General features: G+C 40.8%; 3 protein-coding genes across 5 annotated transcripts; 2 read left to right on the top strand and 1 right to left on the bottom strand.

Annotated features, from left to right (window-relative positions):
- Positions 1 to 1056: 1056 nt before the first annotated feature.
- Positions 1057 to 15744, top strand: pabpn1 (poly(A) binding protein, nuclear 1). Of its 3 annotated transcripts, none has more exons than XM_042510247.2 (7): positions 1057 to 1530; positions 4826 to 4934; positions 5637 to 5704; positions 6517 to 6623; positions 7544 to 7631; positions 9835 to 9986; positions 14965 to 15744. In XM_042510247.2, the coding sequence occupies exons 1-7, from the start codon at positions 1396 to 1398 to the stop codon at positions 15158 to 15160; spliced, it is 855 nt and encodes a 284-aa protein (XP_042366181.1). In that variant the 5' UTR covers positions 1057 to 1395; the 3' UTR covers positions 15161 to 15744. The 3 variants fall into 3 exon arrangements, with proteins under 3 accessions (XP_042366181.1, XP_042366182.1, XP_087927947.1); XM_042510248.2 differs by lacking the exon at positions 14965 to 15744 and adding an exon at positions 13849 to 14513 and having other exon boundaries at positions 1058 to 1530; XM_088071821.1 differs by lacking the exon at positions 1057 to 1530 and adding an exon at positions 1796 to 1950.
- Positions 15745 to 16688: 944 nt separating this feature from the next.
- ngdn (neuroguidin, EIF4E binding protein) lies at positions 16689 to 21124 on the bottom strand. The gene is made up of 11 exons (XM_042510472.2): positions 21021 to 21124; positions 20670 to 20729; positions 20338 to 20409; positions 20008 to 20145; positions 19834 to 19918; positions 19697 to 19749; positions 19401 to 19512; positions 19006 to 19180; positions 18684 to 18837; positions 17204 to 17267; positions 16689 to 16911 (listed from the first exon to the last, which is right to left on the bottom strand). Exons 1-11 carry the CDS (start codon positions 21039 to 21041, stop codon positions 16892 to 16894), a joined length of 954 nt encoding a protein of 317 aa, XP_042366406.1. The 5' UTR covers positions 21042 to 21124; the 3' UTR covers positions 16689 to 16891.
- A 331-nt stretch (positions 21125 to 21455) lies between these two features.
- cebp1 (CCAAT/enhancer binding protein (C/EBP) 1) lies at positions 21456 to 25291 on the top strand. Its single transcript, XM_088072249.1, has 3 exons — positions 21456 to 21547; positions 22962 to 23246; positions 23364 to 25291. Exons 2-3 carry the CDS (start codon positions 22962 to 22964, stop codon positions 23667 to 23669), a joined length of 591 nt encoding a protein of 196 aa, XP_087928375.1. The 5' UTR covers positions 21456 to 21547; the 3' UTR covers positions 23670 to 25291.
- The last annotated feature ends 561 nt before the right edge of the window (positions 25292 to 25852 follow it).

The following is a 25852-nucleotide window of genomic DNA, read 5'->3' as shown; positions in this document are numbered from 1 at the left end:
CTTTTTACTTTGTGATTCATTTTAAATTCCCTTATAAATTCCCGTATAAATTATTATTATTATATATGTTATATATTTTTAAAAAAAATACAAATAAGAAAGAAAAGTAAGCGCTATACTTAAGTATGCAAAGTCGGTTCAGCTACAGAGCAAAACAACAATGACATTTTGAATTATAGTTACTTATAATAAAATCTATTACAACAACCCCTTCTACTTGTTAAAAAACCTCAGATATGATGTAACTTGTGTCCACCTTTGTGTAAAAATGTCAATTTTCAGTTGTAGACTTGCTTCCATTCATTCCTTAGCGTCAACCCTCTTTGCATCCACTGGGTATAGTTGGTGTTTTTGCATCTTTCCAGGCCACTGTTTACATTTCCATGGCAATCAAAAAAGTATCCCTAATGTATACCTCTAGTCTGTACTGTATCTGTCTTAAGGTATAACTCCAGAAATATTGGACTGACGGGACATGTAACTATAATTTTTGTTTAATAGTAATAGAATAGTTTTTGTTTTTTATAATTTCTTTTTTTCAAGCTTTTCCAAAACCTTTGAATTATTGGGCAGTCCCAAATAACATGATGCATATGGTGCCCAGTTTTTCCACAAATTCTCCCAACACATTGCCACTGAAGTTTCTTTCATATATAATTAAATAATGAGAGGGGTATTAAAATATCTAGTTTTTAGTTTCCAGTTAAACGCTTTCCATCATTGATCATTTATTCCTTTTTGCCAATTTTGAGTGGCATATTTTAAGTAAAGGTCACTCAGGTCACAGTGGAGGACACAATTTATATGACACGCTCAAATGTGCCTGGAATTAATTTGCTAAACAATTGGCTTCGCCAGTTCACTTACCACTGACAGAGATATGATTGACGGGGAAGTTATCCAATTAAAAGCACACATGCGATTTGGGAACCGGAAAGTCCTGTGCGACTATCCAATAGAAACATGGGAGACACCAAAGAGGTTGGCCCAGAATCCTCTGGTGACCAATAGGATGGAGAGTTTTACGCCCGCAGTGATACATGACTCCGCCCCCGGCTTCCATTTCTGAACTGAAGGGACGCCGCCGCTCGCGCGTAGAGTCCTCGCCTTTTTTATACACTCATTTAAGTAAATAAACTAGGTTCCCTATCGGTAATTTGGACCATTGCTGAAAGGTCGCGAGTGAAACAGCAGTTCTTGTTCATCGTGATATGCTGTTTGAGTAGTGGCTGGAACTGTAGCTAGCATTTTATTCCCCATTTTAACTTTAGTAAGCGGCGTTTTCCGCCGTTTTTTTCTTTCCGCCGCCCCGCTCACTCTACCCCCTTGTGTGTGAGTAGGGGCCTGCAACGTCGGTTTGGCCACGAGGCGCGTCGGTACAGTTGGAACAGGGCGATGGCGGAGTTCGGTAACGGACTGGCGGAGGAGTCTCTACTAGATTCAGACCCCGGACATCCCGAACTGGAAGACCCGGGTGTCGGTGACGAAGAACCGGGGTTAGAAGAGGGAGAGGCCGCAATTGAAGACCCGGTAAGTGAAGGGCATTGTTTCACTCGTTAGAGCCAAAATGTATACCGGGAGCCGTTATGGTCAAAGCGGAGTAGTTAGTAAAAGCAGGCGAGCAATTTGTTGATTTTTTTTCCACAAATCTTGGGTCACATGCCGTGTGCGTTACTGCTATCGCCAGGTCGATATTAACCGCCATTGTGGTTCACGCAGTGCAGTAGAAATGGGTGGTGACATGCGTGGTGTCGGCAGCCATCTTGGCGCAACAGCGGCGCCAGTTTCTCTGCGCCAGGGAGCAGCACGAGCTGTTGGGGGGGAAAATCCTCGTCTCAAAAAAATGCGAGACGGAGATGCAGGAGACAGTCAGGGGCGAGGGTAGGACAGGCCGCCGCCATTAGCCGCCGCTGAGCGAGTCCACCTGCTTGAGAAGGCGACCTATTTACGGTAATTACATATTTTATTTCATTTACCTTCACCATTTTGCTGGCCGCTGCAACATTTAAAGCACCGGCGTGTGCACATGCAAATGACCGAGCCTCGGCAAGCTAACGCTAGCTAATCACAAGCATCAAGCGCTGCAGCTAAAATGACCAGAGGACATGTCAGCCGTAATCACTAGTCACGAGATAAGTTGTGAAATTCGCACCTTTAACTACCATCACCCTCATGGCTAGATTAAAACCATGCAATACCATGATTTTGACATGCTAACAGGCTAGCTGGTTTTTAACAAAGCTAGGGTGGAGATGGCAGACGTACACCTGATCATCTTTGTCAGTTATTTTGGACGAAGGTTGTTATCGTGAATCGTTGGAACATTTGATTTGCTTTATAATGGTTCAAGATGCACAACCAGCTTTTTAGTCGGCCTGATTTACATTTTCCAACACTTACACACTCGTGCACACTCCTGATAATGTCTATGCACCATGCCCAGGTGGGTCTTGAGGTTGTAGTGTCTGTTGGGCAGTGAGAGCGCGACATGCAACGCAGAAGCTGGGGGTTGCGGTATTTGAGGGGCTGGGTTTGCATCCTTAAATGTTTTGCTAGAGCAAGGAGAATGAGAGAAGGGAGGGGAGTGGAAGAGCTTGCACTGAATATGCGACAAAAAGGAAGCTACAACATGTCAGAGTCGGATGTCTTTATTTTTTAACAATCTTGCTCTGAACGTGGATTGCTTTATCCTGGCATGATGTCGACACGCACTATGATGCTTGTAGATTGGAGGGCTGAGAGACGATGGTGCCATTATCATCACATGCAGTATGTCACTGTGCAGCCCCCCCTCCCCGTTCTCTCTGGTGAGAAGACCTGAATTTAATATGGTGTGTCTGTCACTGCACCCAGTTGTACAAAGAGCCTTTACATTACAAATCCTGTCAGCACGGGCAACAGCCCTGGATGGAGCTGGAATGACTCCCACTGTGCTGCAGTGCACCACTGTCAGACAGGAGGGTCCGCTCCCACGTGAGGACACAGCCATCTCTCTGTTCACTATGGGAATATTTAATTTTTTGCTCCACAGACCTGATTATTGTCACTGCCCCAAATACGTTTCCAGTTGTGTTTCCAAAAAGGTTCTAATTGGATTTCAGTTGCCATAGAACTGCAGTGAATCAATTTCCTCATTGACTAATAAACAAATTATTTATTGACATGTTCAGTGGCAAAATTAATTAAAAGCGAATCCCTATCCGGTGCATAAGCCTATACTGATGTCAACCAGAAATATAGTAGTTTTTTTTTCAAACAGATGAGTATGCACAAAATATGTGTTGAATTTATATACATGGTTAATAACTTTAATTTACTCAAAACTAGTATTGATTACTTATGTTTACAAATGGTTTTACTTGTTATGTTGACTCTGTCTTGTATCTGTTTTTAATGCTGTCACTTAACTTTAGATTAATAGTCATTGAGAAATTACAGGAAATATGTAAACTGAGTGTCATGCTAGGGGTGGGGGATCACAATATTTTAATATTGCGATATTGAATTGATACACAGACCCCAATTGTCTATATTTGAAGTTTTTTTAAACATTATAAATACAAGTTAAACTTCTGGTAGCTGACTAAAATTATAAAATCAGTAGCCCTTGTGGTCTATTCAGTTCAGATTCAATGTGCTACAAAAATTTACTTTAGTGAAATGAAAAGACCAAAAAGTTGATCTTATCAGATAAAACAGAAGTTTTCCTTTGGGGACAGAATTTACAGTAGGAGAAGGGTAATAAATCACAATATACAATATATGGTAATATATGTTAGTGTAATTAGATACTTAAGCATATTATGACCTGAAAAGGCAAATTTTCATTGGCTTTAAGTCAACTTTCAAGTAGGCAGCCACGGCCAAATGTAGGCTGCATGGTAGAAAACACTGTGTACAAATGTGGGGGATGAGAGGCATTCCAACTACGATGCAGGTTCAGGACCAGTCAGATAAAACATTTTTAAATGGAAGTAGTCCCATTGTGTGGGTTTTTGATTTGGGCAGAAGCGATGCAAACACACGCTTCTCTTTGGATCGAGGTCATGTTATGACGGCACCATCACTTGCAGGGCTCAGCGTCTCCTTGCTTCTCTGACATCTTCGCTGGCATTGTCTAGGGGTGTTGTGGTCAGATTTGTCAATGAGTACATCTTCATGGCTAGATTTGGTAGTTGGTCAACAGTTATTAGTATAGCAACTATCATCACTGTGTGATAAATGACACGTGAATAAGCAGGTTTCCACAGATCCTTAAAAAGTCTTATAGGCACTGTATTAATTGATCTAAAATAAGGCCTCAATTGTTATCAGGCTATAAAAACCAGCATTGTGCACCAGCCAAATACTGATAAAATATGCAAATGGCTGATACAAGTTGCTTCATTTACCAGCCCAAAAACAATGGCAATGTATTTATCGGCTGGTAATTTGGACATTCACTAGCCATATGGCCGGTGGACCAAAAAAAGCACAGTCTGAAAGCTAGCTGTCGCTGAACCTCAGACACTATGAAGAAGTACAAATCCATCAAAAAGTGACTAATTAATCAAGATTTAGCTGTTGGTACAAGGCAGTGCAAACAAGGCTGTATGTATTTTATGCAACAAAAAAAAAAAGAAAAGAAACGCAGCGATGTTAATTTAAGTTTTTCATTTAAATTTTGGTCATTGTAAAATTTGTCTTAAAATTAATTCCGCATGGCATCAAAAACATTTTTAAAGTCTTATATCCAGCTTGCCTTAAGCCACAGGAAACCTGTTAATGTTTCAATGAGTTGTATTGTGCTCATAATGAAGTGACCACATGTGTGTCTGTGATGCAGGAGCTGGAGGCAATCAAAGCCCGGGTGAGAGAGATGGAGGAAGAGGCAGAAAAGCTGAAGGAGCTCCAGAACGAGGTGGAGAAACAGATGAATCTCAGCCCCCCACCAGGTCTGTTTGTGTGTTTTGAGGGGAAGACCGCTTCTTTCTCCCCATCTGTCCACATTCACTTTCTCTGTCTCTATTGTCAAAGCATATAATAAAGGATAAATAATAATTCAAAAGTAATCAGATCTTGTGCCTCCTTAAAAACACATTTAATCTCATTGTACAATTCATTATCTCAACCAACAGTTTTAATGTTAATATGCACATTAAGATTTAAATCCCTATTCATACTTGTCAATACCAAGACCTGTGCTGATGTGATGTGATGAGAGGTCATATAGAGTAATAGCATAAGTGCAAGAGACTACAATGTGCTATTTGATGGCTTGTTTCCAACTGATACATTAATAAAATGTTTGTTATTTAATTCTTAACCTACAAATCAATTTATACATTATAGATATTATAATTCTGCAAAAATACAACAGATAAAATGGTGTTAAATGAAAGTAATCATGCAGTACTTAGTAGTCTTGAGACGTGTGAAAAGTTCCGTTAATTTTCTTGTATAACAGGTACGTGAAACCAATTCCAACTAATACAAAGTTCAGACTTGTACTTGATCCGCTAGTCATCTGTTCCTGTCATTTGGTAGACTTAGACAAAACTTAATTTCCCAAGATGCTGTTTGAGAGTTTGCATGTTTTAGTTTCGGTTGAAATATTTTTTTGCTCATATATATTTGTTTCCCTCTCCTTTGTGCAGTCGGCCCCGTCATCATGTCCATTGAGGAGAAGATGGAAGCAGATGGCAGATCTATTTATGTTGGAAATGTGAGTAACTGTCCCATAGATGCCATTTTGGTCACATTGTAATGTTTCTTGTTGCAACCTTTGCCAATGACCTCAGAGAAAAATAGGCAAAACCTTTAAGGAAACAGCTTGAAACAGAATCGTGAAGTGCCTAAAACTTTTGAGTATGGATTAAAATCAGTTTTGTGCACCTGGACACCACTGTTTTCCCCTATTCTCCTTTGGAAAACGACCCAAGCTCTGTGAAATACATGCTGACCGGGAGGAAAAAGGAATTTTCAAGTCCTGCAAAAAATTTTTGATTATGGGCAGAGTCACTCCAGAGCTGTAGTGTTTGGGTTTAAACCTTAAGAGCACCTTTAAAGATGCTTAAGATTAGATTTCAGTACTTTATAGCTTTGCCTTTGTGTTTGGTTTGTGGTCTTGCTGGAAAATTAGTCCCATGTGCATTGTTTGGACCTTTCCCTCTGGGTCTCCTGTGGGTCTTCTGGCAAATAATGGCTTTCTCTTTGCTACTCTGCCCTAAAGCTGTGACTTGCGAAGCACCTGGGTGACAATTGTTTTATTCACAGTGTCTGTAATCTCAGCCAAGGCTCGCTTGCTCCTTTCAGTAGCTTCATACTGGTGCACTTCTCACACACACACTTTTTTTAGGACTTTAAGCTAGCTAGAGACAAAATCAAAGCTATTCTGTATTTCTTCATTTAGACCAATTTGCAATTATGATATTGTGGTACTTCAACATTGTGTTTCTATTGATGTCTGTGTTGCGTTTGTGTCTGTGCCTCAGTCTTAATTTAAACATGCACCTTCTCTGTCTTCTCTGTCTTCAGGTGGACTACGGCGCCACGGCAGAAGAGCTTGAGGCTCACTTTCATGGCTGCGGTTCAGTAAACAGAGTCACCATCCTATGTGACAAATACACAGGGCATCCCAAAGGGTAATAAACCATTATTGTACTGTATCTCTCCACTATGCAGTGGATAAATCACTGGAGAGTGGATGGCAAGTTATCATTGTCCTTGTTAAGTAATGCAACACAGTCATACTGTTGGCAGAGAAAACGGACAAAATGGAACTGTGGATGGACAGATTATTATTTAGTATCTATACAGATGATTTAGCGCTAAAGCGTGATGGTTGAATGTGATTGTGAGAATGTGAGAAACCCAGGGCTCAACAGTACCAGTTTCCGGGACAAGATTTGAGCAACTGTCGAACATTTTTTGAGATTAAAAAAACATTTAATCTGTTGCTGTTGGCATGCAGTCTTCTGAATACGATAATAAAAGTTAAATCCCACCAGAAATGGCTTTAACTTTATACAACGCATTCACCTTTAGGGAAATATATTTCCTCACCAGTTCGATGTTTCTGATCCTTTTAAAACACATCAGTGGTGTCTGTTGAGATGCCGGGGCTGTTATACTCTACATGTTACTGCTTTTGTTTGCGTTTGAGCACTCATGAAGTCGTGTGGTAGAAATGTATTGGACATGAAGGAATGTGTGACTTGTGCATTGCCCTGGGTGAGACTGGGCGACGTGGATATTGTGATGATATTGTAGGGTTGGCTATTGGTGGATAGTAAAGTGGCTTTAACGATTAAGTGTGTGAAAGAAAATAATCAAACAGTTTGATAAATTCAGAAAATTACAACTTCACTGTAATGCAGCCTCCAAAAAAACGACACCTGTGCCATATTAAGATATCCAAAATTTGGATTGGTGTTGTAATAAGCAAACATTAAAATAAGGACAACTGAGGCTTACTGAGTTTGTTCTACTATTCATCATAGTGAAAACTGATCAGCACTACAGGTCTTCACCATGAGGTTCATTGATTCTTTTTCTTCTTCAGGTTTGCCTATATTGAGTTTGCAGACAAAGAGTCTGTTAGGACAGCCATGGCTTTGGACGAGTCCCTTTTCAGAGGAAGGCAGATAAAGGTAAGACATTATCTAAATTTCAGCTTTCACATTATTCAACTAGGAGGTTCTCACTGACATTTCAGCAGTTGTAGGTCAGAATGAGAAGAAAAGTGACACCAATGTGATAGGAAATAAGAAAAAGGCAATGTGACAGTTTAATTTTCTCTTACACCCTTTCCTACCAAATTAGCGGCCCCAGCAGGATTTTTAAACATGGGAAAACCAGCTAAAAATATACAATCGACTCTTTTCCCATTTCCAGTTTTTATCCAGCGGGAAAGAGACTTTAATAAAAGGTTATCCCTTATGATCATTGAACTAACTACGGGTGCTTTTAAAAAATGAACTGAATGGAAACAAAATAATCATTGTGACTACTGCAACACAACAGTTACAGAATAAGCACTGTTGGCTAAATTTAGTTGATGCCTGGAGTGGAAGGAGCTACTTTGATTACTGACAGTTTTGGGTAAGTTTGTTGGGTTTGTCCCGATTGGCCAAGTGTGTATGTTCTCCTTTGTCCTCTTAGATATATGGTTACGTGTCTTACCTTCACTATTGTTTCTTCACAGCAGGTTTGTGTTCCAGCCAGGCTCTCTTTAGCTTGTGTGATGATTATTTCTTGTTCTCTGGTCAAAGTTTACCTAATATTTACACTGGCACAGTTGGGTTTGAATGGAAATGCTCTATATGCTCTTGTCAATATGGCAAAGGAAGCACTGATACAAAATCATCTGCAGAAACCTAAATAGTTTGCATATCTCCAAACTGAAAGGAGAATGTCACCAGAAAGGAGAGATAGGCTTCTCTTGTGATTAGTTCTGTCAACAAGTCATAACAAGAATCCCAAAGCTCACTGTTTTGCAAATGAATGAAGCATCTTCTTTGATATTCTGGTGGCTTGGTGGTGCAGTGATTAGCACTGTTGCCTCACACCAAGAGGGATCCGAGAGCTGGAGTCCTTCTGTGTGGCGTTTTCATCAAGTGCTTCCTCTCACAGTCCAAAGACATGCCGCTTAGGTTACTTGGTGACTCTAAAACAGCTTTTACACAGCGATCGCGCTATAGGGCCGCACAACAGCGTCGACCTCTAGTGTGCTCTTCAATGCATGTGTCAGCAGTGCCGTCTAAACAATAACAAAGACATAACATGCCAGTCACAATTATTTGCCTTGCGTTATATTGGGGTTGATATTGTCCTCTGCTCGGGGGGTAAGAAGCTCCCGAAATTTTTGATTTTTTTTCTCTGGTTGCGGGCATTTATGGCCACTGTTGTTCTTCTTTGTATTAGCTGCTCGTTTCTACAGCTGCTCTTTAAATCTCCCACAGTGAGTCACACACACAAACACGTCATCAAAACGTCACAATGCTGCCCATGGTCACGTCTTTACGTTTCACAGAGACCTTGTTACAGTGCTGTTCCTACGTCTGTTCCTAGCTCAGAGGCAAGACAACTCTGTCCCCCATTTGTGATCATATGTAATCAACAGAACGGCAAGTTGAAATAACAGCCTGATATTCCTGCCTTGAACAGGCAGTGTGAATGCAGCTAAAATTTCCCGTAGGTGGGAATGTGAGCGTGAATGGTTGTCTGTCTCTAATGCTGCATTCCATTTACCTCAGAAGTTACAAATCTGAGCTGGGAATGACACCCAAGTTGACTGCGTTCCAGTACAAGAAGTGGAAAAACTAAGGTGTTCACGTTACCAGTTATAGCCACTGTTAGCATTACCAGTTGATAATGATGCATTACGCTGTATTTTGCGTATACAGTCAATGTAGCACAGATAAAAATTGGATAGTGATGTCTGACTTTTTTAATAAAACACAAATAAGACAGAAGTGCTAGTATACTGTGGCAAATTTCACGACTGTTGATGCTGTCGATGGTGCTGCAGTCATATTGGATTTTGAGGTTGGGGTTGGTGAAGTTGCTTTTACTGTCAGAGTCGGAAATCCAACTTGAGGCGATGTTGTAGTTTCTTGACCTGTCCAAGTCTAGCACAGCTCCTCAGGACCCTTAATAGGACAAGAAGTTACAGATAATGGGTGGATGAATTTACTAAAATTCTCACAAAAAAATTAAGATTCTTAATTATTATTTTTAGGAAGAAGAGCAATTTTCTTTAAATCTGGAAAATACAAAAGCTGTTTAGAGGAATGCCACAAGACTGAATGTCAGTTAAATTTACCTGTCCTTTGCTTGATTCTCGCTCCTCAGGTGGGGGCTAAGAGAACAAACAGACCAGGCATCAGCACCACAGACCGCGGCTTTCCACGGGCTCGATTCCGGTCACGGGGAGGAAACTTTTCGTCGCGTGCACGCTACTACAGTGGCTACACACCACCCAGAGGCAGAGGACGGGCCTTCAGGTGAGCTGACGCCAAGACGCCTCATTTCTGACACCGTGGGAGAACACTGCACCTGCATGCACTGCACCTCACTCAGTGTATGCTGTGAAAAGGAGAGGACAGGACAAGCAAGGCAGACCACCATGACCAGCCAGATTTAGCAGCAAGATTTACACAGACCTGCAGTTATTTTGTTGGTATTTGTTGTATTGGACTGAATTTTGTGTGCAGTGTAAATGTTACAGCCAATTCCTCAAATCTTGTTTGAAGTCTAACATTTGTTAGAACTTACATTTCATCATGCTATCAACTTTATAGAGATTGTATCAGACTGTATAAGAACCACACGTACACGCCACTCAGACATGCCATGTAGTCAGGTTAGGGATCACATCACGTCAGCTGTGGGGCTGGGGGCTCATTGCATGCCACATCACATATAACCATTTCGGTTGAGGCAAAAATACTCGGTGCACATCAGTTTGTTCTTCCCAGTCTGTACATACACTCTGCATTAATTGGAACAATGTTTGGGTCAGTGCCAATGCGATCTCCTGCAACATAACGATAACACAATGGTATTGGTGCAAAGCTCCAGCGACTGCACTTCATGTTTTTTTTATTTTGAATGATTGGGGTATCATTTGTAATTTGACCAATTATTGGCAAGGGAAAGTGCAAACCAATTTGCAAATTTCCGTGTTTTAAACTGTGTGACAATCAGTACAGTAACCTGTGGCATTGCTTTACTTTGCAGTGGCATGGTAGCAGTTGTGTTTTGATACTTCATTTCCTGTCGCATTGCTGTGATGCACACATTGAACAAAATGAGCCTGGTTTTGATCAGAGTGTTGTGCACTGGGACTGTGGTGGCTTTCTTCATTCAGTGTTTTGATGGGCTTTATTTCAGAGCTCTGCAGCGGGGCCCCGTGAGTCTTTAGTAGTCTTGTTTCTGCTGTATGACCACATGAAGTTTGTTACTGCAAACTTTAAATGTTAAAAACTCTTGGCAGCTAATTATTAAGTAAAGCTGCACAGTTTTTATGAATCAGATTATGCAAATTAAACAATGTAATTTACCATCCCTTTATGTAAACTGTGGCCAGCCCTTGTAGGCCGTGAAAAATCAAGGCTACAAAGAATCTCACTGGTAACTCCATATAAGCCCCGTGGAGCCATCTTGTTTTGTTTTTTTTTCTATTGAGACTGACAAAGGAGGTGTGGTGCCAAATTCGTTGATCAGCATGCCAACTTCCCCACACATGCATTGAGCTTTGAGATGGAGAGATTCTGATTCGATCATCCCTGCAAAGCATCTGGAACCTTCAGGCCTTGGCTGTTGCTTTAATACTTAATGTTCAACAAAGAACATTTTCCAGAAGAAAGATGCTGCAGCTCTTATTTTGGAAAGGGCCTAAAAACCTCCATACGGAGGCCTTTTATTTCAGAGATTTAACGGCTTGCCAAGTTCTTTTGACAAGCCCCCATTTATTCCATTTTATCTTGTGTGTTTCTCTTGTTTCATTTTTGCCCTTGCTCTTGACTCGAGTATTTGTACGATGAATTCCCATTTCAGCGAGGCTGCCTTTAAATAACCACAAGAAAGGGTTACATCTCTATTCATTCCTTTGTGTGAGAAAGTGTCTGAACCTCAAGGTCAGAATCTCTCTAATCACTGTGTGTGCTTACCCCAGCCACTCCCACACATACCAAGAAACCCTAACCCTGCCAGTTTACTCACTAGGCTTTGGCCTGAATTGCAGGACAAGGCACACAAAGACTTGGGGAGAAGCTGAGGGGTTGTTGATATTAAATCAAGTCTCCAGAAGCATAAAGTACTGATAGTAATGTGTAGTTTATTAGTGAAAAGACTATATAAGCATTATTTGAATTCAGTAGGCTTTGTGTGCGTAGGGAAGACTTATTGTGATCGTTCAACTTTAAAGTTCTGTCTGACTGATTTGCAGTTATGTGAAGATAATGAAAGTAAGATTTGACACCACATTCTGCACGATAGGAAGAAGCACAAATAACACTGTGCTAAAAAAAAAAAAAACAGTACTTGTTGAATGTGTTGAATGTCATTTGCAGTCAGTCGGATTGAACCTGGCAGTTTCAAGGTCATAAAATAATTTTTGTTTCCAACTGTAACTTCACTCTGACTGTGCTCATAATCTTAGAAAACACCCTCTCAAATATTCCTGATTACCACATAGTGTGTCATCACATTATCTAACAGCATTGGTTAATATGTTCTAATCAGCCGCAGAGAATAGCATGCAGAGTTGTTCCACTTGAAATGGCCTTGATCACATTTTGCAGAGGAGAGCTGTCATTGGTTGCTACATTAGGAAGTCATCACTAGCACGCTTAAATCTGTGCTGCAGTTGAACAGAATCAGGATCAGATCTGAACCAAATGACACTTCTCAATTGTGCCTTGTCTTGTCGTTGGAACACATCCATGGTGAAGAAAAACACAAGATCTTTGCATTGACCCATTGTGTGCTTGGGAAGATTTCACAGCATTTGGCTGCAGCCATGCAAACGCAGTCCAAGAGTTATGTTTCATTAACGGTGTTGCTTGGCTTTGAATATAAGAAGTTAAGATTCAACAAGGCCACAGCAAGTGTTTTCTGTGCAGGCTAAAGAATGCCGTCTGCCAGGATTTAATAGTATTAAAGGACAACACAGCCAAATAGTGGCATTTGTCTTGCACCAAAATCCTTGCACCCTGACTGAAAGCTTGTGAACAAAGAGTCATTCATGTTTACATGCACTTAAGAAATTGGCCTCTGGCTCCAAAAAAATGTTTTCTGTGGTATTGCATCCATTAACATTGTTATCATCATCTTCCCAAGTTGGCATGGTGAAAAGCCAAGATTTTGATGTTAGCCAGAAGACACACACACACACACACACACACACACACACACACACACACACACTGTACTTGTGATGTGGAAGAGTGGAAGAACCTTTTCCTTTTTTTGCTTCTCTGTGCTTATGTAGAGTGTATGTCCTTGCATGTACATGAACACACAAACACACACACACATACTCCAACCCAGATTCGCCTTTACAGCGCTCACTCCCAGAAACGAGGGTTCATTACTGCAGCCTGACCTCAGCATCTAGCCTGACAGCCACTGGCTTCAGTCCCAGTGTGACATTTTTTTGTTTGTTGCCACTGAATGATGTGTGTGTGTGTGTGTGTGTGTGTGTGTGTGTGTATGAGAAAGTGGAGGTGGCGTGCAGAAGGTCCACTGCTGCCTGGCTTTGTGTGTGTCAGGCAATGTTTTGAGTGTATAATAATGATGCAGTTGTGAGTCCTGTCCCCCCAATTGTCAAATGTGTGTGTGTATGTGCACTGTGTCTTGCTGGGGGTATATGTGTGGTGCTGTTTGTCCTCAAGGTCTTTCCCCACAGTGACCCCAGAGGCGGCTCTCGCAGAGAGAGACAGAGAGAGAGAAAGAGGGAGAGAGAGTGCCTTTGCTGTCCCCTCACACCCACACACTAATCATTATTCCAATATCTGGAAATGAAACACTTTTCCTCTCTTGACAAAGCTGCTTTCAGCTTCTTTCAGCACTGTAGTCTATTCTTCCAGATTGATTTTTTGTAACACAACACTGTGATCAAAGGCCCAATACCGTTAAGATGGTATGTCGATTTAGTTATCTGTGAACACTGTCCTAAACATTGTCATTTATTTTTTTATATATAAACACACTCTTTCCCCTTCAGTTTGCAGACCCTTCCTCTGGCCACAATCACACACACACATATATATATACTATATTATATCACACCAGGAAATTGGTGTCAGTCTTCTTAAGCCAACCAGAAAAAAAACTCACCCTCTTTTTCTCTCTCTTTTCCAGGGGCCGAGGGCGAACAACATCGTGGTATTCCCCTTACTAAACACCCCCTCCCTCCCCAACACTCCCTTACTATCAACCCTCTCCCCTCTCTGTTCCCATTAAAAAAAAAACACACAATGAAAAAAGTCCTCCCCTTCCCCTACAATAAAAGAAGAGAATCCCAGAAGAGAAAAAAAGACAAAAAAAGGAAAAAAAAAAAACTTCTCCTGGACAGAGAGACTGACTGGCCGCAGTGTGCGATTGTGTGTGAGCGTGCGTGTGCGGAGGTTGATGCGGTCACCCCTGGTAAGGTATAAGTTGGCCATTGGGGAAAGAATACAGTGGCAGATTTCTTTGTTTTTTGTTGTTTTTGAGGGGCGGGAAGGGAATGGGGGGGGAAAAAAAGAGAAGATGGTGGTATCTCAGGCTGCAGATGTGTCTCCTTTGGTCTGGCTGTGACCTCCTGCTTTCACACCATCACCAACACAGCCCACCCACTCACCCTCCACCACCACCTAAACAAGAAAAAAAACGGGAGGGGGAACAGCAACAAGAAAATACTGTTTATTTTTTTGTTTTTAATGTACCGTACATATGTGAAACTATCACTAGCCAGAGTATTTGTTGTGTTTTAAGTTTGTGGTTTGGAGTATATCATTACCTCCCCCACCCCTCCCTCAACCCCCTTTGTGTCCGCCGTTCTCTGCCTCCCACCCTCACCCCTGCTGCCTTTTATAACTCATGCTTTTTCCTCCCCTCCCCTCTTCCTCTTTGGCTCATCACACCATGGATTGTGTTTTTTTTCTGGACAGTGATGGACCTTCAGTGTTCAGAGGGACTGTACATGCATAGATTTTTTTTTTTTTTTTTGGTTGTTGTTTCTCGTGGGCGGGGCTCCTTCTGCTGCCACCTCCCCCCGCCGCTCGTCCATACCTGTCACCTCCAACTCAGGCATGGCCACAGCTCGTTTTTGTTTTGACAGGCATCAGTGTTTTTATTTCGTGCAACCTCCTCCACCTCCCTCCCTCCCTTCCCTCTCCCCCTCTGTGCTCCTTGTCTCCCGTCTCTCCTCCTCCTCCTCCCCCTCCCCTCCCCCCGTCCTCTCTCTGTATATTAGACCACTTCTTGTCTGTTCAGGTTTCAGGACCAGTGGAGGCTGACGACCCCTCCCCAGGTGGCGCCGGCCCCCCCCACTGTCTCTGCAGCGTCTCTCTCTCTCTCTGCTCCCGCTATGCACACTCACCCCATCCTGTCCGTGTGGGGGGGCGGGGGGGGGGGGCAGGGCGACCACAGGCCCGCCACAGGGGGCATTTACTACAACAGCAAACGCTGATGATGCTTTTAGTCCCTTTTCACACTTCAACTCACTCACACACACACACACACACACACACACACACACACACGGACGCTACACAGACACACACACACACACACCTGTTCAACACACACCACAGCACACTGCAGTACACACAGCACTTAACAGGCAGCCAATCCAACACATGATTTATATACAGAGAGCTGAAGCCAACATAGCTGAGTGGCAGGCAGGCAAGTTTGCGTGAGAGTGAGGAAGGCAGGACCAGAGACGAGGGTGTTTTTTGGGGTGTACAGTGCGGACCTTAAGGCGCCCCCCTTCTCTGACTACGCGCAGTGCAGTCACGGCTTGTCTGAGGGAGGCTGATAAGCTAACGGCATTGATTATTAATTTAATAAATGGAGTGGGCCGGAGCTGTTATTTTAGGGTGGGGAAAGTCAGGGGTGGGGTTTGTGTGGAGACTTTTTTCTTTTTTCTTTTTCTTTTTTTTTTGAAAGGGGGAGTGGGTTTGAACAAATGTTTTGCTTTTTTTATTTTTATTTTTAACCCATGAGTCTGTAATTAGAGAAAAAAAAAATAAAGACATTGTGTAAAAATGAGAGTGCGTCTGTGTGAGTTTGTTCTGACTGTATCTGCCTGGCCCCACTTCTGACTTTGTTGATGTATTTATTTATTTATTATTTATACAGGTTAAGAAATGTTTTAATTCTTATACATGTCAATTAAGTGATACTTAATTTAGTTATTTTACAGGATATGGTTTGATTTTTTAAGTGATTAATGTCAGTACAGGTTAATTATTTTACAGGCTTTGTTTTTATTGATTCAGGTTTAATGATTGTTTTAATTTAAGTACATGATAATTAAGTGATGTTTATTATATGGGTGAAGTTTTAATAAAATCACACTGTATATTATTAGATCCCTAAACAATATTAGGTGGTTGGAATTATGCATTTCAAAATGAATCATTTAGTATGAGCAAAGTAGTCAACCATGTAATTAGTTTTAGACCAAATTGTAATCTGGAGCACAGGCCAGACCTCAAATATTTAATATTCAGGCACAAGACAACCTTATTACTGAGAGGTAAACCTTAAGGTTTGACGGTGCTAACGGATTTACAGATCAAACTGCAAACTCACCCAAATTACAAGATACAGTTCATCACTTTATGCTATTTAGACTTGTGATGTGAAAAAGGCCTGTAGGAATACGTAAGTGTACTCTAACAGGCAGGGTTACATTTGCACCACACTTGTATCTAACCCAGTGACGTGTACCAAAACACTTATTTCCACTGTGCAGCAGGTTGTGATTTGGCCTTGAATCAGCATCTGGCTGCTTCTCAAGCAGCTGTTTGTTGTCTAGTAATGCTGGTAAATGTGTCCTAAAATATCCTCCACATTATCATTTCTGTCCCAGCAGCGGGTTCGTTAGATGGCACGAGGAATCCTTAAAATTCATTCAGAACTGATGGTCTGAGTGAAAAGGAGGCAATTTGACTGCCCTCTAATGGAGATCAATAAAAAGTGACAGATAAAATAGTCAACAGTAAATGTTTATTCCAAAGTTATACACCCTGCAGATACGTAGGAGAACTTACTACAGGAGCACAATTGACTTATTGGTGAGAAAATCTTCAAAAGTCTTAAGTAAAAACTGAAATGATGATGGCTGTTGGTGAGAGATCCTCTTCAGGTCATCATTTGGTTTTCTTACATCATTGGACATCACGTTTCAGGTCTATCTGTGCTTCTTAAAAGCTGCAGAGAAAGACAGGGGCGGTTATTTAGCTAAAAAAGGATTAAAATACACTTGATTGCTGCTTTTCAATTTCTCAACATTGCATTGTTTTCATATCTCACAACACTGGAGTCGTATTTAATGATCATTTAGTTATAAAAGCTTTCTTTCAAACTGACTATAAACGCAGCCTCAAGACGGACAATGTTGGAGTAGTTCTTTGGGGAATTATAGAGTCAATAAAGTAATACGTTTTCTTAAGAAGAAGCAGGAAATTGATTTACACTGTCTGGTATATTTGTATGTCCTCACCTTTTCTTTTGGTTTTCTTCTTCATGGGTTTCTTCTTTTTCTTGGGCTGAAAGTTATCCCCGTCCTGCACAAGTAAAGACAAAGTGTTACAACCAGTAGCCACAGTAAGAATGTGATCTAAATAAAAACAACACAATGCTGCCATTCATGCTGGACGGATATGAGCCCGTTAGCTGCATCGCTTTGTGGCTTCTTGCGTTGTCTGGTGAAAAATCTAATTTTTTTCCAAATACATTTAGCCGAGTGGATTTTCCACATCTGCGAGCAGCATGACGTTGGCCAGTCATTACTCTCACTCATAAGCACTCTTTATGACAGCAGTGAATTGAGACAGGAAACAGAGTGGGATGACATGCCAAACCTGTGGAGACATTAATACAAGTGGAACCGCTGCCAGCAGCACAAGAGCAGACGAATGAGTCACCAAGATACACGAATGTACGCGGACTTCAAAAAACAACAGCAGTGCTCTGTCCAACGTTAATTATCTGCTGCTGGCAGCCCAAACTGAGTAATAGTCATTATAAATATTTCACCACCTTCTGTTCTGTTAAGTCCAGACTTTGTGAAGTGTCAACTTCTTGATTAGATTCACAACTTTCTGCTTTAGCTGCTCTCTCATTACATTTATCCCCAAAGACGGACCTGAAATTTAGATTTTCACCAACCGCAGAGTTTAATTCTACGTCTCTACTGTAGTTTAATAATACTCCTTTTCCAACAACATGCAGCAAGTTTGTGCACCTAAATCTGAGCAGTTAAGAGCTTTCAACAATAAATTGGTTCGGGACATGAATAGTTGGTTTCGGGATGGAACGAAAACAAAAATTAACGCAGGTTTTTCCTCACTTAAAAGTGCAATATGTGGGGCGGCCTCTAACTCAGGGAGTAGAGCATGCGCCCCATGTGGGCTGCATCCTTAGCAGCGGCTCGGGTTCGATTCCGGCTTGCGGCCCTTTTGTGCATGCCATCCCCGTTCTCTCCCTCCCCCTTCCTGCACTATAATAAAGGCATGAAAAGCCAAAAATAAAATCTTTAAAAAAAAAAGTGCAATATGTGATGAAATCAGTGGGTGTCATACTGTACAGGTTTGAAGGAGATGATGGTCGACGTCGTCTTATCATTAATGCTCGTCAGCTGCTGTTGTGGAAAATACAGTGCTGCAGTACTGAGTCACGCTGATTCAGAACAAAGAGCCTCAGTGTTTTTATATTATTACCTGCATTAGTATATGCACAGCTCATAAAGCTAAATTAATATACCGACGTTCACTTCTGTAGTGCAGCACCTTTCTCTGATGATGCATCCTTAATTTCAAGGTCACGCTCTAAACTGGTTGAAATGCAGGCTGGTTTACTAGATAACATCAAGGTCCCAAGACTCCTGAGCGGATCTGGTTTGAGAACCAAAGATACTTTAGTGGAAATACGTGTGACAGATGTGACTCCTTTCTGATGTACAGATGTCTCTGCGAGCTCACCTGCCCGCCATCGCCGCCTGTCAGTGCCGAGATGTCTCTGAAGTGTGTGATACCGCTCAGCTGGCCGGACATGGACATCGCGCCTCTCTTCCTGGCGTTCTTCTGGCGTTGCGGCATGTTAAGACGCACCATCATCGACTCTTCATAATTTTTCCTTTAAAGAAAAAAGTAAAACTTCTTCACAGCCGACTCAAACAGTCGAGTAATGCATGTAATCCCACCGTCTTTCACTTCAGCCAGTCCCTACATCCTTTCATCCTGCATCTCATCCCGTCAGCCTTTCTGTGTCTCCCTGTCCAAACAACGTATACAAAGTAAACACCTGTGCAGCTCCTCTCGGCTCTCCCGCTCGCTCTGGAAGTCTCGCCTGTCCCTGATCTCCTCTGGAGCGTCGCTGTACTGCTGTCTCAGCTCCTGGATCACGGAGCTTCTGAGGGCAGCTCGCCGCTGGCGCTCCGACTGAGCCTTCTTCCTATCTGCTTCTGTCATGTCACCGTCTGGAGGACGCAGGGATCAGAGGAGAATTAGGGAAAACAACACAGCTAACTATAACAAAAGAAACATGGCAGCTGCTTCGCTGTGTCACTTCCACAAAAACACTTCACCAAAAAGGAAAAATCTATCCTGTTTAATCAAACCACTGGAGGAGGAATTGTTAAGTATTTTACATGACAACCGATGAAACAAAAACCTGTTTATGAAGACAAATAACATTACCATAATGCACTGGGGCAATCTTTGGCGGTACATATTTTCTGCCACTAGAGTGGGCTGCTTTCTTGTCCGTCTTATTCTCAGCTTCACCCTCAGACTCCTCAGATTCACTCAACTGGGTGATGAAAGAAGGAAACTCAGTCAGTTACAATGCTGCTTTTTTTACCCTTTATTGATAATATCAAAGGTAGCCTGACTGATTAAATGTCTTGAAGCAACCTATGATTTTAATTTATGATAAACCGTATCACCCAAATAAAAAAAAGGGGGTTGAAATGAGCAGGACATTCGGCCCTTACTTTGCTGATGAGATTCTCAGGATTTGGACGCAGCTGCAGAGGATCGTTTTCAGCTGAAATCAACAAGAGACACTTTTATACACTGAAACACGGAGGAAATAAAGTCAGATCCAACCATCAACACAAAACCACCTTACCTAAACTGCCGGTGACAGCTGTGCGCACCAGTTTATCAATCTGGTACTTCAGTTTGTGGTCTAGCGGTCGCATCTTCTCCAGGACCTTAAAAACAGTCAGGAAAAAAGAAAATAGATGTTTTAACAGCTGGATTGATGGGAATAAAGAGGTTTATTTATCTGCAACCATCTCACCGTCCTGATTGTGACCAGCCTGTTCAAGGCTTCGCTGTCTTTTATTTTGCCTCCCTCTGTCTTGACGCTGAGCAGGTGAGTGAGGTCTTGAAGGTAGAACAGCAGCAGGTGATAGCGGAGATCTAAGAAAGACAGTCCCTGCAGGAAAACAATACGACAGTGAGTCAGGGAGGGCTGTTTGTGTGGAGCAGACTTGGGAAAACCAAAGTCTTTTTACGTCACACAGTTGTCTGTTTCATGCCTTTTTAAGCTTTTTAAGTGTCAAGCAGCCTGCTTTCCTGTTATGGTCCAAACCATTTTAATAACAATCCTGAATAAGTCTCCACTCACCTTTGATGTCTTAAATGCCCCATCTTTGACTTTTGCTATCAGCTCACGGACGTGACTTGTAACTGAGGCCACCTACAGAGAAAAGCAGAGTTTCAGCTGTCAAGACTCAAATCCACACACGCTGTGCTAAAAGTGACCCTGAAAAACTCAGAAACATCATCACTTAATGATCAATCAACAAATACACATAACGCAACAGCAGGATTCTACATAATACTATTTTCTTAATATTATTTTGCATAGTTTCCGTTATCAAAAGGCCTCACTGCATCTCCAGAAGTAGCTAAACAACAATATTACAATGCAACTATAATAAAAGGCACATTTCTTACCTGTTCTGTGAAATTACTCAGCAGAACAACAGCTTTCGGCAAATCCCTTTCGATTAAATCCTGTCAGAAAGGAAACACGTCAATAAAACGATGCAAAACTGTTCACACCGTTTTTCTACGATAAAACGTCAATAATGTAGCAAAAAAAGGGCTAAAAAGTAAGTTAGCTGGTAGCTAGTTGGCTAGCTTAAGTCTTTAAAAAATATTATCACTCGCTTTTATCGATCTCACTTATAAAAAAATAATTTCAGAGTACACAGTTAATGTTTGACATTGTCTGTAATATTAGCATTCATTGTAGAATGATAAATTAAATGTTTTATTAGCTGGTAGCTAGCTAAGCTCACTCACGTTGTCAACAGGGGCAGCCATTTCGATTTCAGTGTGGAGTATGGAAGCCGCAGAGGGTCAGACAGAGCTCGCTTTGATTGCTACAGTGTTGTAACGTTGAACTCTTGGAAAGAGCTCAAACTGATAAATTAACTCAGATAGAATAAAGTATATATATTTTTTTTTAAAAAAACAGAAAGCTATTAAAAAAGTTAGTGAGTTAGTTCCCTTGACCCAAAATGTGTTTTAAAATAAATTGATTAAGACTGTTTTTATTGTAGCCATGAAACCAAAATAATCTAACCTATATATGACAGGAGCTAACACAAAAACTCTACCCCGCTCTCTATGTCCTTTTTCTTTGTCACTTTTTAGTCTTTGTGTGTGTGTGTGTGTGTGTGTGTGGGTGTGTGTGTGACAGAGAGAGAGAGAGAGAGAGAGGAGGAGGAAGAAGAAGTGATGTACCTGGCTGTCTCCTGTCTTTCAGATCATTTCCAAACTGTCAGAGGGACCTGAAGAACAGAGAGTTTGCGTCGAGCTCTGTCACGGTGAGTCAGATCATAACCTTTTGACTGTGTGTAAAAAAAACAACAGACTTTTAGAAATCATATTCTAATACTCTGAAGTTCATTTTTTTCCTTTACTGTGCACAGTAAACTTTGTGTAAACATTGGGCTGCAACAATTAGCCCTTTCATAGTTGATTAATCTGCTGATTATATAAATCAATTGAATATTTTTTTCAGTCTGTAAAATGTCAAAAAGTAACATCACAACATAAGTTTGTAGCCTATATTCAAAGTTTTTCTTTTGTTTGATCCTAGGTCCAAATTCTAAAGACCTAAAGTTAGTGATCAGGGAAAACTAGCAAATATTCACATCTGTGAGGGTGAAATAAGATAATCATTTTTTTTTACCTCATGAAATGACCTAAATGATTCATTGGCAAGCAAAAATTGTGTCAATTCAATGTCTGTAAATCAACTGATCAATTGTTTCAACTCTTACATGGTGTTAATGTCCTCTTCAGTTCAATTTTAACATTTTATTTTGTACTATTTTAATTAATGGTACTCATTATGAGTGACCAGGCCAATAAAGTGTAATCAGCTTTTTAACGCTCGTTGTCGTCGGTGGAATTAGCCCTACTTGAACATGTTGTAGTATAGTTCAATAGTTTTGCCTTTTATTACTTTTTACTATTATATTATTATTATTATTATTATTATTATTATTATTATTATTATTATTATTATTATTATTATTATTATTATTTTATTATCTCAGTGGTAGAATGTAACTAAAATATTTACTCAATTATTGTACTTATTTTTTAAACACTTACACTATTTCCATTTCCATGTTATGCTACTTTACATTTTTACTCCACTACATTTTGGAAGCCAATATAGTTTTAACTCCACTACATTTATTTGACAGCATTAGTCACAAGTTACTCTGTAGAGTCAGATTATTCAACTAAGAAAAAATGTAAGTTAACTAATAAATGATGATGTATTTTTCAATGGATGAAGCTATCCAGCAGAACATAAAGTCATTAAACTCACTAGCTGCAACATTAGTGACGCTTACACATCAATGCATCATAATCCAGAGATAGAATGAATATTACTCTGAAATTAGTCTTTCTGCATGATGAGTACTTTTATTTTTGGTACTTTAATTTTCTGTTAATACTAATGGTTAGCCTATGTGTTTTTACCGAATTAAGATTTGAATGCAGGAGTTTTATTTGTCACAAAGTATTTCTATAATTTCAGATGTTGCTACTTTTACTAAAGTAGAGTAACAACTTCCATCAATATTGCCATTGTCATATTTATTCATCTGTTGGAGTCGTTTGTGTTTTTTTTTTGTGTGTGTTCTTGTTTTAATTTACAAGAATGAAACTGAACTTAAAAAAGAAAAAAACTAATCTTTTTCTGTATCTGAACTCCCCCAGATGTCTGATTCCAGGGTGTCCTCTGTCATCCAGGAGTGGGTGAGCTCATACCCGGGTCAGGCCCACACCCAGACCTTGAACCCCACCACATCAACCAATCAGCTGGCTCAGATGGACATGATACTGTACAGCCAGTCTCAGGGACTGATGAGAGGGGGCGGTGATGACAGAGTGGCCGATCAGATGATGGGACTGCCTTACCTGCCGTACACGTCCTCCTGTCTCAGCAACACCTCCAGCGCAGGGACCACAAACCACCACCAGAGCCACGCCAACACTCAGCAGGTGTGTGTTCATGTGTGTGAGATCCATCTTTCATTTGAGGGTGGATAGATTAGCAGTTTAGGAAATACATCAAACTCAACTCTCAAACTTAAACTTACTTGTGTTTCTGACCTTCAGGACTTCTCCTCCTTCCTCCTGCCAACTCTGCGGGCCCCGGGAAACAAGAGGAGCATCAGCAAGGATAGTGAGGAGTACCGCCAGCGACGTGAGAGGAACAACATCGCTGTGAGAAAGAGCCGGGACAAGGCCCGCAGGAGGATCCTGCTGACCCAGCAGAGGGCCATGCAGCTGCAGGAGGAAAACCAGAAGCTGCAGATGAGGATAGGGCAGCTGACTCAGGAGCTGGACACTCTCAAACACATCCTGTCACAGCGGCACCTGCAGGGAGCTGAGGAGGGAGCAGCAGGGGAGTCCAGTATCTAGACCCACATTTGTACCTATTAATTATAGGCATTCTGTTCATTAGTTTCTAGGCATGCCTCCACTGCTCAAGCCTCCTTGTTGATTTATATAATTTTCACCAAAAAATACCATCTGTGGAAAAAGTCACATAAATGAAACAATTTGAGGGGATGTAAAGGGGTCGCTTATGGTTTCATATTGTAAAAATACTGAGGAGGGAAAGTAGAAAACACTGGCAGGGCTGTAGCTTCCTTTGTGGACACTGAGGTCATGTCCTCTGCCTTTTTGGGGGAGTTTATAGCAACCTTGTAAGCCATTGCTGCACTCAGGCTTTCTGTGCTTGTACAACACATATACAGATTAATGACAGTGGCAGATTTAACTCTCAAAATGTGCTGGAATTTTTGAAATAATGTGTCTTCAGTTTCACATAAAAATAAACAAAAGCAGCTCCTAATTTCTAGCAGACATCTGAGGATACACAGGAGTAATGATATGCTATATAAAACTTGTGAATGAAACTCACGAATGCTTTATACATTTTTTACTCAGCCTATTGGAGATTATTGGACGTTTTTGCAACCCTGTGTCACTTTTGACCCATGTGTTTTACATACTGCAATTCATTTTTTGTTGACCACAGTGTAGTATATGTATGCAAATGAAATTATCTTTGGTATATTTTTTTCCAACTGCAGCTCAGTTCCTCATGGTTTTTTTTGGATGTTGTTGGATTGGTTCAAACCATACACTGTATAGTTCCAACATAGCGAATCATCCGGAGACTTAGGTGTTGACTTGGTGTGAATGAACAGTGTTAACATTAGTAGATTCAAGAAATGAAAGGACATAAGGAGATTTGTGGCACACTTTTCATATAGCATACTTTTAAATCTTTAGACTTGGGGGGAAGGTATAAAATATTTTTAAAGTCCAATTGAAGTCATGTGTCATTGGTTTTAAAGTCAACTCGCAAGTCTTATTTGATTTTGTCGAGTCAAGTCTAAAGTCTTCAAATTTATGACTTAAGTTATGTGACTCGAGTCTTCTCCTCTTCTGTGAAAAACCCAAAACTTTGTTTGAAAACAGTTCTGCAGCTGACTTTTTAATGTTTCCAGCTGACCCTTTATGAAACAAGTTGACCTAATCTGTAACCCTACGAAATAATGTAGTTAACGCCTTTGAATATAATGCAAATTTTCCACTGTTGATTGTTAGTCAGGTAAACATGCTAATGCTTGTGGCTAATGCTTGCGTGTTTTGGGTTGTAAAGGAAGGCCACCACCTTCTGAACTCTAAAGTGTATTGTTTCATCTTCAGCATCAGAAACTTAACAGGCTGCTAAGCTAGGCGAGCTATAATGGACAATTGCTGATTTGGAGCTGCGAGACAGTGAATCAATTGTTGGTAGTGTAGATTAGGCTTTTAAACAGCATTTCAAGGTGGGAAAGGATATACAGTATACAGTAACAGTTAAAATAATGAATAAAATCATCTTAAAAAAAGATTTTAAATTAATTTTAATTTTTGCCGTCTGTCAGAATTTTCTGGGTGAGGGGGGACTTACTCATGACCTCAGTAGATCTGAAATTGTGGCTACGGCCCTGCTCACGGGACTTATGAATAAATATACTGCACCGGAACGAGAGACATTGAATCTTAATTCAAAGACAGAAGATGAGTGATGGGTATGCATGTAGATGCTCTAAAGTCATTGTAAAGTCTAAACTGTGTGTGGAGAGACTGGAGAGACGCAGAAACCAGAAGCAAGTCTGTGCATATCAAGATCTGTACTTAGCTACATGAGATGGGAGAAGGATTTGAAGGCAAACTTAATGTACCATAGATCTAAAAACTCCTAAATGCTGCACAAATAGGCCTCGCAACAAAATTTTAAAGCTGCACTTCACTTTAGCCTAATCCAGATGAACTCTCCTCAAGGTCCCTAAAGAAATGATTTTGCACACATGCATAATCCTCACAGACCCTTCAAACAGAGGCCTGCTGTGCATTAGACAGATTTGATCTGATTTTACAAATGTTTCCTAATCATACCTGACACTTCTTGTCATTGTCAGAGATGATTGTAAGTGTTCTTACCCAACTAGGTTACACAACCACGTGTGGTTTGTAGGCGATTCAATGAAATAAATGTCTCTCTCTGTAAATTACTCTTTTGTCACTAAATGAATGTGGAATTACTT

The sequence above is a fragment of the Plectropomus leopardus genome, chromosome 21, assembly GCF_026936395.1.
Source record: "Plectropomus leopardus strain MGB_pleo_1.0 chromosome 21, ASM2693639v1, whole genome shotgun sequence".
NCBI lineage: Eukaryota > Metazoa > Chordata > Actinopteri > Perciformes > Serranidae > Plectropomus > Plectropomus leopardus.
The sequence above is the reverse complement of the archived record's forward strand: the minus strand, read 5'-3'. Positions and strand labels throughout refer to the sequence as shown.